The sequence below is a fragment of the Gavialis gangeticus genome, unplaced genomic scaffold (genome assembly GCF_001723915.1).
Source record: "Gavialis gangeticus isolate Ggan-Ray unplaced genomic scaffold, GavGan_comp1, whole genome shotgun sequence".
Taxonomy (NCBI): Eukaryota; Metazoa; Chordata; order Crocodylia; family Gavialidae; genus Gavialis; species Gavialis gangeticus.
Window position 1 is genome coordinate 182,106,558 of NW_017728992.1, and position 11,649 is coordinate 182,118,206.

Genomic DNA, 11,649 nt, shown 5'->3' on the forward strand with positions numbered 1-11,649 from the left:
AGATTACAGGCTTCAGTGACTGGCAAGATATCGGTGCTGTATGGGAAAGGAGGTAGAGGGGAAGGCTTGTCAGAGAGATTGTAAAGAACTCAGTTCTTGCTATGCTGAAACTATGACAGTGGTTACTCAGCCATAAAGATGGAAGAGACAGACAGACCAAGGTGTTAGTACAGATGGAAGACAGACTGGAATTGAGGGAGGTTTGTGAATCTTTTGCATGAAGATGATAGTTCAATTTGTGTCTGCAAATGAGATTTACCCAGAAAGAAGGCACTGATGAAAAATATAATACCAGTGGTGTATTGGAAAGGAAGTCGAGGGGAAGGCTTGTCAGGGAGATTGTAAAGAACTATGCTGCAACTGTGACAGTGGCTACTCAGTGATGAAGATGCATCAGATAGACAGGCTAAGAAGAGAATGAATGGAGTAGCAACCGAGCCTTGTGGGATCTTCTCAGGAAGGTGATGAAGAGGATCCAAAAGATGGGACAAAGGAATTATTAGAGGTCAAAAAAGAACCAAGACAGTCATGCAAGTCAAGGGAGAACAACATTTCAAGCAGAGCAAGGCTGACTGTGCCAAGGCAATTGCCCAGTCAAAGATGAAAATGTGGGAGTACTAGTTCTGAGCTCTGGCTAAGAAGCAATCCGAGTTTTTGGCTGCACAATTTGAATTTCTCAGAATAACCCTTAAGAATAAAAGTACACATACAGTATATTAGGGCTAAGAACAGACATTCAAAAAGCCTGAGCCTGAACTGATTCAATCTTTGCAGGTTAGTCTAACCCGCAGAAATTGAACCGGTTTGCAATTGTACAGATGCTCCCTTTTCATTCTGGAAATGCAGGGACATTCCTGCAGGGGCTCAGGTCAGAAGCCCAGGGGCGCTACAGCAGCTCTCCCCCATCTCTTCCACAGGGAAGCTAAGCTTGGGGGCCGGGGGTGGAGACCTGGGCAGGCCTGAGTAGGACTGAGAAGGGGTTTAAAGCCCCACCTTGGCCTGCAGGGTTTGGAGGGTGGGAGAAGTGGCCAGACCGCTGTGTTGGGGGAGAGCTCTGCCTGCCCCAGTGGCTCCCTGACAATCCCAGCACACAGGGCTGCCCGGCCCCAGAGGGGAACTTTTCCCTCTCTTCCCTCTCCCCCACTGCCAGGGTGGGGTGAAGAGGGGGCTCAGGTTGGTGTTGGGGGGGTCTTCCCCCTCCGCCACTGTGGGGTGGGGAGGGGGGCTCTTGCAAAGCTGCCTGGCCCTGGAGAGGGACTCTTCTTTTCACTCTTCTCCCCTCCTACTCCCCCGAGGGGCAGGGAGGGTGGGGCTCTGTTCAGTGTTGGGGAGGGGGGACTCTACCCCCTCATCCTCCCCTTGTCCCTGCAGGGTATGGAGGGGGGGCTCTGTTCAGTGCTGGGGAGGGGGGCAATCTCTTCCCCCTCCCCCAGCCTCCGCCGCTGCAGGGTGGGGAGAGGGGCTCTGTGTGGTGCTGCCCATCCCTGCCCAGCCAGAGCGCAGCTGTAACTGAGCCACAGCTGCTGGGGGTGGCTCTGCCCCCACGGCCGGGACTGGCCTCACTCAGCCCTGGCCGAGGCAGCTGCACAGTGGGGCTGGACCGGTCTGCAGGGACAGAGCCACCCCCAGCACGTGCAGCTCAGCAACACAGATGCTGAGCCCTGTCAGCAAGCACAGCCTGGTCCGATGCACGTGGCCAGTGGCTGGCTGGGCAGTGGGTTAGCCAGACTGGCTTAGGGGTGCTGTGGGGGCTCATGGGTGCACAGCCAGCTGCCACAGTGGGCAGGTGCTGGGCTCCAGGCCTGTCAGCACCTCCAAGCTGGCCCAGCTAGCCCAGTGCCCAGCCAGCTGCCAGCCACACATTTCAGGCCGGGCAGGGCTGCTGACAGGGCTCAGTGTCCCCATCACTGAGCTGCAACTGCCAGGGGTGGCCCGGCCCCAATGTGGGACTGCCTTGGCTTGGGCATAGTGAGGCTAATCTGGGCTGCAGAGGTGAGGCCACCCCCAGCAGCTGCGGCTGCCCAGCGCTGTACAGAGCCCTCCCTCCCTGCCCCGTGGCAGTGGAGGTGGGAGGACGAGGGTGAAAATCCCACCCTCCCCCACCACTGCATAGAGTCCCCCTCCCCAGCCCGTGGGGGAGGAATGGGGTGGCAAAAGTCCCCCTTTGGAGTTGGGCAGCCTCACACAGAGCCCCCTACCTTCCCCACAGAAGCAAGGGAGAAACGGGGTGAAGAGCCCCCTCTGGGGCTGGGCAGCATCACAGAGCCCCCCCCTCCCCAACCCATGGCAGTGGGGTGGGGGAAGAATCCCTCCCAGCATGGATCAGAGCCTCAGCAAGGCCCCGTTAAGGTGAAAGGGAAAAGGGTTAATTCCTCCCTCCATCCCTTCTGTCCTACAGCTGGGGTCTGCCAGTCCCAGGGGCCATTTGGTCACCTATAAATTTATCAGGGGTGTTCACCAGAGCGCCCCAAGGGATGACAAGGTCGAATGGTTATAAACTCCGACAAGACCGTTTCAGGCTGGACATAAGGAAGAATTTCTTCACTGTCCAAGCCCCCAATGTCTGGAACAGCCTGCCATCGGAGGTGGTTCAAGCACCTACACTGAACACCTTCAAGAGAAATTTGAAAGCTTATCTTGCTGGGATCCTATGACCCCAGCTGACTTCCTGCTCCTTGGGCAGGGGGCTGGACTCAATGATCTTCTGAGGTCCCTTCCACCCCTAATGTCTATGAAATCTATAAAATCTATGAAACTACCACAGCCCCCTCCCCTCTGCTCCCTGGCAAGTGGGCAGACCCTTGCTGTGGTGAGGAAAGTGGGAAGGGAGGGAAGAATGAACTCCCTCCCTGCCCACTTTGCCTTAACGGGGCCATGCCAGCCAGTATCTTGCTACGGCCTCTCTTGGCTTGGGCTAGAGAGCAGAGGGGTGGGGCCAGCCCTGCTCTGGAGTAAAGAGCACAGCCTAGACCAGAGAGCATGCTGGGCTGTTGGAGGACTCTGGTTTAAACTTAAACCAGGAAGGGGTCTGGGACAGACATTGCATAAACTGGTTTGAGCTCAATCAGTTAAGTCTAATACTACATTCAACCACGGTTATCTCAAATCAGTTTTGGCCATTTTGAAACTGGTTTATGTGCACTGAATGCCTGTTCTGTAACAGGTTTAAACCAGTTTCTGATCATTTAAACTAGTTTGTGTGTAATGTCTGTCTCTAGCCTTGGTGTACCAAACCAAGTATCACATCTATCAGTGTAAAATACAAACATGACAAAAAACATGGCTTCAGAGAGTCTGCTTGGAAGGGTATCTAACCACTCAGGGTGAAAGAGTTAATTTCCAAGCATGTTGTTACAAAAAAGTCTGTCATTAACTAAAATGAAGTTTTGACCTTTGTTGAGTCTCTGTCCAACATGGTTTAACTATTTGTAATGCATTTAATTGACCTTTGTTCCCAGAGAAATTCATCCATGAGAGTTTGGCAAGAAAATCTTGAATTCATAATGAATGCCAGAAGGGACTTTATAAAGAAACTAATTCTCTGGTCTGGGAAAATAAGTTAGGTTATACTGCCTCCCAGTGTACAGTTACTGGCATCTAAACCTTGAATACAAGTCATAAAAGTAGAAAACATATTAGACATGGAACTAATACTTCTAAAAATCATTACAGCCACAGTACAGCCTCCCCTTTAAGAACATTCCATTTGTTTTTAGGAAAAAAAATCCATGCGCATAATAGCAAATTATCTGGTTTTATTCCGTTTTTTTGTTCTTAATTCAATATGATGAAGCTACAATCAAAAAATCAGTCAAGTCTTTTTTCTAGACTGGTACCAAGTGATGTATAACAAGTTTACAATCCAATGCTTCAAGGTAGTTTCTCAAAACAAAAAGTATTTAGAGCAAATGCATAATCTGATGCGGATAAGATGAAGTAATTTAAACATCTGATAGGCAAGTAGCCCTTTGAAGTCAATCAGAATCTTTCTACTGTGATTTGGGTCACTCTATAAGGATTTTATGCTTAGGGACTACTGCTGAGAGGCTAAACATAACTCCAGTAAACTCCCACCACTGCTGTAGCAGGGAAAGCAGATCCCTGCTGCCTGCTCCTCCACTTACTTGGCTCCTCCTGACCCTCTGTCATCTGTACCCTGTGCCACTATTCCAGGCTTGAGCCAATGATGGCTGTGACTCTGGCCCAGCCAAACACCAGTGGTGGTAGCAGCTCTAGCTCTAGCTTGGGGTAGGTGGCAGTGGCTTTGGCTTCACCTGCAGCCTTGGGCCTGGGTCACAGCTGGAGCCAGAGCCAAAGCAGCTCCCCTACCTGCACCATACACAGTCTCCTTCATGCTCTCCCCAGGCTGTACACCATGTCACCAGCTACACTGGGTGGCAGTGGCTCTGGATCCAGAGCCAGAAGAGCCACCTGCCAGTGCATTACTCATGTCCAAGACGAAGGGTTCTCATCTTGTATATGAGCTGAATGGTGGGAAGGGGGTGGGGGGGAGGCACCTTGGATACAAGTAAGCATGGGTAATATCCTGATTACCTATCAAATCCAGATGTCATTCCTCCATACAATAAACCTTTTTAGTTCTTTGATACACCATGTGTAGAGTATATAGCACAGGAAAGCAGCTAAAAAAAACCCAATTACTATAATGCACTATCAAATTTCAGAAACATAGATGTATTTTCTTGCATTTAAATCATCACTGTTAAGAAAGGACTAGGACCATTAACTGATATGCAACTTAGATGAGCCTAGTTTGAGGCAACCAATTAATTTTTTTTTTTTTAATAGGTCTGATCTTCTTTGTAAGTCAGTTGGTCAAAAATGAGCTAAGTTAACACCTTGATTTGGCCATTAAAACTGAATTTACAAATAGTATATGTGCATAATCTAACAACTCTTCAGTTTTAACTTCAAAGCACAGTGTTATTCATACATAACAAGCCAAAGGAATGTCTCTCAAATTGTTTCAATTTATCTTCATATTTAGTGTAACAAAGGCAGAATCCATTAGTTTCACAATGGTTATCACCTAACTAATTTCTGTTGGGGTAAGTCCATTTGACCCTCCAGTGTAATTCCCTCCAAACTGTACAGCTCTGTACCTACAACAAGGAGTTCTAACGGTAAATTATTTCTTATGTACAGCCAATTTCTCATGCTGTCTGAAGTGCAGGTCAGGGCCCAGAGCTATAACCCTATTTCTTTGTCCATTACAAGGACAAGTTGACAATTATGAAACACATCCCCTAAACTAAAAGGAAACTAACTACATGAAAACAAAACAAAATATAAGAGAGAACCAGAAATACTTACTGCAGTTGGATCCTTTTGGTGAAGTTGAGCCGCTGTCACTTGCTTGAAGCCTCCAGGATAACTAAAATACAAAAGAAGCTAACTTAAGATTTTATGCTTTCATTAATACAGCCAGTGTTTGCAGTAGAAAGCAATGGATCTTGAAGAAAACGATACCATATGCCTTCCTATAAAGCCACAAGTAATAGGAAGTGCTTCTCATGAGCGGAATATATTTTTATAATGGAAACATTCTGTTTTGCCAAAGGCCTATATTCTCACTTGGGTACTGAAGTGATGCCCTTGCAAAAAAAAAAAAAATACTTGTTGTATACCAGGAGTGTCAAACTATTTTGGCCCCATGGGCTGAATAAATGGTGCAGGGCTGGTCTGTAAGTAGGACCAGGCCCATGGACCTTCCTCCCCTTCCCAATATACCTGATCCAGTGGCTTCTCCAGCCAGCTTGGGAGCAGCTGGAATAGGCACTAGTTTGGTCACAGCAGCAGTCGCAATGCACATGTGGCCACCTGAGCCAGACTGCGACACACATGGCACTCGGTCCAGCAGCTCCAGGACTGTGCCATATGTGGCATCTGTTCCAGCCAGTCTGGGATGCACGATCCGCATGGTGCCTGAGAGTGCTTTTTGCAGTGTGGATCCCAGACTGGCTCGAGCAGGTGCTGTAGTGGAGCACATCCCAGAGCAAGCACTACATGCATTGCAGTCCAGCTGGTGCAGCCACCATGTGCAGCGTGGCTGCTCCTCTAGCCAGACTGTGCCCGTTCTGCCTACTCTGGGATCTGCGCCTCATGCTGGGAAGGTTCCAGGCCAGATGGAGTAGGTGCCAGATCAGGTATGCTGGGGGAAGGGAAGGGGAAGGGGTCTGTGGGTCAGATCTTGCCTCCATGCCACGGGCACGTGTCAGGCCCTGTGTGGGTCTGATCAGACCCAGGGGCAGAATGGTGGTAACAGATGGATGGTAGAGCTCTGTGGGCCAGATCCAGCTCATGAATCATATGTTTGACACCCATTTTAGATAGTTTACTAATATATTATATACTGCCACAACCACAACTACACCACATAAAATAAAATAAAATATGAAGAACTATTATGAATTCAACTGTTAGCCATAGATTCATAGATGTTAGGGTTAGAAGGGACCTCAATAGATCGAGTCCGACTCCCTGCATAGGCACGAAAGAGTGCTGGGTTCAGATGACCCCAGCCAGATGCCCATCCAACCTCCTCTTGAAGACCCCTAGGGTAGGGGAGAGCACCACCTCCCTTGGGAGCCCATTCCAGACCTTGGCCACTCTAACTGTGAAGAAGTTCCTCCTAATGCCCAGTCTAAATCTGCTCTCTGCTAGCTTATGGCCATTATTTCTTGTGACCCCCAGGGGCACCTTGGTGAGTAGAGCCTCACCAACTCCCTTCTGCGTCCCCATGATGAATTTATAGGCAGCCACAAGATCGCCTCTCAAACTTCTCTTGCGGAGGCTGAAGAGGTCCAGGTGCCCTAGTCTCTCCTCGTAGGGCTTGGCCTGCAAGCCCTTAACCATACGAGTGGCCCTCCTCTGGACCCTCTCCAGATTATCCACATCCCTCTTGAAGTGTGGCACCCAAATACTACACGCAGTATTCCAACTGCGGTCTGACCAGCACCTGATAGAGGGGAAGTATTACTTTCTTGGTTCTGTTTGTCATGCATCTGCTGATGCATGATAAAGTACAGTTAGCTTTTCTGATGACTTCGTCACACTGACGACTCATGTTCATCTTGGAGTCCACTAGGACTCCAAGATCCCTTTCCACTTCCATGTTACTGAGCAGGTCATTTCCTAGGCAGTAGGTGTGGGATCTGCGCCTCATACTGGGAAGGTCCCAGGCCAGATGGAGTAGGTGCCAGATATAAATCAGTGGCTTATATATATGTAGGGCTACACTAGTATCTTTGGCTGCTTACAGATGTGGAAAAAACAAAAAAAACCAAAACTTTACTTTAAGCTTGGCACACCTCTTCTGGGCATTTGCAGCGCTCACTGCAAAGGCATCATGTTAGTTTGACCTGGCTCACCCAATATCTGTATAGACCAGGTGCTTCAGTGGGGTTTTTTGGGGATTCAATCAGCTATTAGATAGAAGTGCCAAAAAGCCCCGCTGAAATGCCCAATCTATACAGGCACTGGGAAGCCAGATCAAACTAACATGACGATTTTTCTAGTAAAGCGCTGTTTTTGGCTTGTTTGGTTTTTTTCACATCTGTCAGCAGCCTTTGTTACTTGTTAGTCTGTTCTTCATGTTTTGTCCACAGAATAACATATGGGACACTTACCATAATGTGACATACTGCAAAGCAAATGTGTACAGGGTAAATATTACAATCTATGAAGTTCAAATTCTGTTATAGTTGAAGGGTGGGGAAGCCTAGTGTTATGGGATACAGTCAGTGTATATTAGCATCTGTAATCTTTGAATTGTTCACCTAAGGTAGTTACTGTACACAGGGCCCAATTCAGCAAGGTACTAAGCTCTGCCTAAGCCCGACAGGGTCTTTTCATACTGTCTAGGTTAGACACATGCCAAAGCAGCTCATGCCCCCAGAGCCATGCAGCTAGGAGCTCTTTCCCTGTCCCTGCCTCTCCTCCCCATTCTTTACCCCAGCCCAGTCCTTGTGCAGCTCCCCTCCAGGGGGAAGCTGTAGATGTGCCACAGCCTTGGGGAAGGTGGGGTTAGAGGGAGAAAAGCAGCAGTGGCACAGGTACAGCTTCCAGCTCCCCTGCACAGCTTCTTGCTACTCAGCCCAAGTATAGGCATAGGTACAGCCAAAGCTCCATGATTCTGTAGACCAGATCCAGAACTGGCCCACAGGCAAAATGTTGCCACTCACTGGGTTTAAAGCACTGAGAACTTAAAACCATTAATTTCACACAATTTGATGATAAAAGCTTTGGTTCAAGATAACACTGCATTTAATCAAAATTACAAACTACTGATTAGTGCAAATGGATTCTAGTCTTGAAAAAAAGGAAAAAATTCTTAAACATTTAAGTGACTTTGAAACCTCAACCATATTTGTAAAAATGGCTTCAGAACGTAGGAATCTGCAAAAGGACTTAGTTCAGCATTACAATATTGAGCTTTTAGACTCCTGGCCCCTAGTGAAGAATTCAGTCCTGGGTTAGGTGGCCGGATTCCCTATACAATGCATGGGGATGAATTTACACCTCAAAGTGATTAACAAAAGCCAGCATAAGAGGCAAGGAAAAGCACAAGCTATTTTGCATGGAATGCTAATGGTAGGTTGTGTCTTAAGGCATCAGGACTGGACTACCCAACTCAGGGTTGTCAGATAGCACCTGCTTCCACTTGGGATTCACAGTCCTGAATGCATCCTTAGGTTCTAAAAGCAAGCCAGGGTTCATCCTCTTTTTAAAGAGAGACCCAGATCTGGATTTCTCCCTTCCCCAATGCCTTAAGCCAGGAGTTGGCAATCCCTTGCTGCACCAGGCTACTGGTTACAACCAGGAACTCTGCCATGGGCTGCAAATCTCTACCCCTATGCTACCCAAGCCACCTGCACTTACCCTTGCCATTGATTCAAGTGACCAAGGGTGTAGGCTGGATTAAATATGGCAGTGCCGTTGGAATAGAACAGAGAGGGCTGGGGGTCTACAGAGACCGCAGCGGGAATAGACAGAACATGGAGGGCTGTAGGACTCAGGAGGTGCCTCCTCTGCCACCCAGGCAGCTGCTCCCCTTCTGAGCTGGTGCAGACCAAATCTAGCCCGTAAGTTGCCAACCCCCAGCCTAAGTTGGAGAGTTGTATGAGATATAGCACGTGAACACACAATTGCACAGGTGCAAGACTTCACTAATATGCACTCAGTGGTTATGCCAGCGGTTCTCAACCAAGGTGACAAGAAGCATGAGAAGATAAGCACATAAGGGCAAGCTTAGGCTCCAGGTGTGACAAGAAAAGAAACTAAGGGCAGGCTCAAGCTTTCCTTGCCTGGCTCCTTTGGTCAGCCTGGCTAGCTTCACCCTTTTATTCACAGCTTTCTGGGCCCAATAAAAAAAGTGAGGGTTCACCCCCTCTAATTCAGCCCTCAACAAATGTAACCCTTATTCCATCTAACATGTAAGTTTCTTTTCTCCCTTCTGTTTATGTTGCTTTTAGGCTCTATATGAAATTGAGAGGCTAATATTTTCAGAACAAGTTCTCTTATCCATGACCCATATTTGTTTGATTCTAGTCTTCTAGGACATAAGAACTCTCTAATTACACGTTACCATCTTTTAATGTATTTTCCTCGGTTTTCTTTTCAAAACTACTACCAGTATTTTTACATTCTACAGATTCATTAGTCTGTCTTCACTACTGATCAAAAGCCCAATGAAGTAAATGATTTTGGGGCTTTCTATGTCCACAGGCTCTGAATCAGCCTCTCATTAATACCTCCTGAATTCTTCAGGACTGGAAATTCCAAAACTGTTAATACACCATTAAAATAATACATGAAGTATATACATAACATTCTTTTATTCAAATAGCCTCACTTTATTTCTATAACTTATTTTGATTCTTGCTGCCATTTTTACTTTTTCCTACAGACATGTACACATTGTTCCCCAATGGATCTATTTTAATAATTATTTTAATTAATCAACTAGTGTGGTCACATTAGAAATATAGGAGCAACTGTTTTTATTAGCTTTCATTGACTGGGGTAATTCTGTCTATAAAGTTATTCATGCCAGAGGCTTCAAACCAGAAGCTTGGGAAATAACATTGATGACAGCCTATTATCAATTCTTTTTTGATAGAACCTCATTTTTCAGTGATTTTCTCAGTGATTTTAAAAGAGGTTTAAATCACCCAGGCACAATCCTGTTAACACTAAGTGCCTGCATTATCTTTCTATTCAGTTTCTCATTGCTTGAGGCAAAGCGTTGATCTCATAATCTTATTTGCCCTTTGATCTGCTAACATAACTCAAGTTAATTTCCTCTTAAAATAATGTTTTTGGTTAGCTTCCTTGATGTTTTAAACAAAAGAAACTACTCTTTAGCAAAAATAACCTCATCTTCAGCTTCATCTCCATCCAATAATAAAGTTTTCCTAGATAAATCTAATTTATGCCTGCTTCTGACACTGTAGATCTCATATTATTTCCCTAGAAATGCATATTATGCCAGGAAAAAAAAAACCTTTCAAGGCTACGTCTTAAATCTTTCTGAAGGGCCTCTGGAGTGAGCCCAGTAGCCCTACCCGCTCAAGCATGCCTAGGCCTGTATATTAGTCAGAATATATAGTTGGGGTAGGTGCCTGAGCAGTCCAGAATATGTGGAGAGCCCCAGTATGGTGCTGTAGGCAGGCGTGATCAGACGTATGTCCATTTATTTTGCTCAGTTTGCAAGTTTGGGATTAGAGACAAACAGGCACGACAGGCAGGGCTTATTTTTACGGCAGTATTTACAAGATCACTCCAAAGATGATATAGACATAAACTTTATTCTTAAACACATAAAAAAACAAAGCATATTCAAAAACAAGTCTCCTTCTGAAGTGATATTTTATGGGGGGGAAAAAAATCAAATACAAAACCAAAACTGGCTGCAGAATCAATCCATACGATTAACTTCTTCAAAGACTGACTGTGAAATGATGGAGCACTTACCCAGAATGTGAAGAATACACCTTCTGTTCCCATTTATTCCCAGAAAAAGCAATGTGCCTTGTATTTATTACGACAACATGGTCTCCACAGTCACCTAGGTTAAAAATGATAGGGATTTAGTTTTAACGATCACAAGGGGCAATAAGAACATTGCTACCACAGCAAAATTGTAGGGGTGCACCAATAAAGATAATTTGGGCTGATACCAATGGCCGATTATCAACTCGCCATATAGGTCGATACCAATCCACTTGCCGATACGCAGCCCGGCAGCTTGGAGAGCAGCATCTGGCTAGTAAGCCTGCTGGGAGGAAGGGGTAGGGGGAGGGCACATTGAGGCCCCCACAGTGAGGGAGTGGGGCTAGGGCTGGGACAAGGGCAGGTGCTGCACAGCCAGGATACGGGACAGAGCTGTGGTTAGTCCAGAAAGTGCAGGGGGCAGCACCTGCTGTTGCGCATACCCTTGGGGGAGGCACGGGGGGCATGTGCCTCCTGGATGCACGTGCAGGGCGAGGGTGGGCTGCTGCTATGCACTTGGGACCAGAGGCTGCACTGGGTTCTTCCCTGCGGGGAAGAAAGGGGCTGGGCTGAGGCTGTGCTTGGGCTGGGTGACTAAAGAGGTTTACTTGAGGGGTTCACAGGCAGTCATTAGAC

At 46.9% G+C, this 11,649-nt stretch overlaps 1 protein-coding gene across 1 annotated transcript in view; it reads right to left on the bottom strand.

Annotated features, from left to right (window-relative positions):
• Window positions 1-11,649, bottom strand: part of MRPL13 (mitochondrial ribosomal protein L13) — a 98,307-nt gene that overhangs the window by 65,822 nt on the left and 20,836 nt on the right. Inside the window, exons 3-4 of the mRNA XM_019528111.1 lie at window positions 10,996-11,089; window positions 5,335-5,395 (exon numbers count right to left, since the gene is read on the bottom strand). Of these exons, the coding sequence (XP_019383656.1) occupies window positions 5,335-5,395; window positions 10,996-11,089 (155 nt within the window). The remainder of the gene's footprint in view (window positions 1-5,334; window positions 5,396-10,995; window positions 11,090-11,649) is intronic.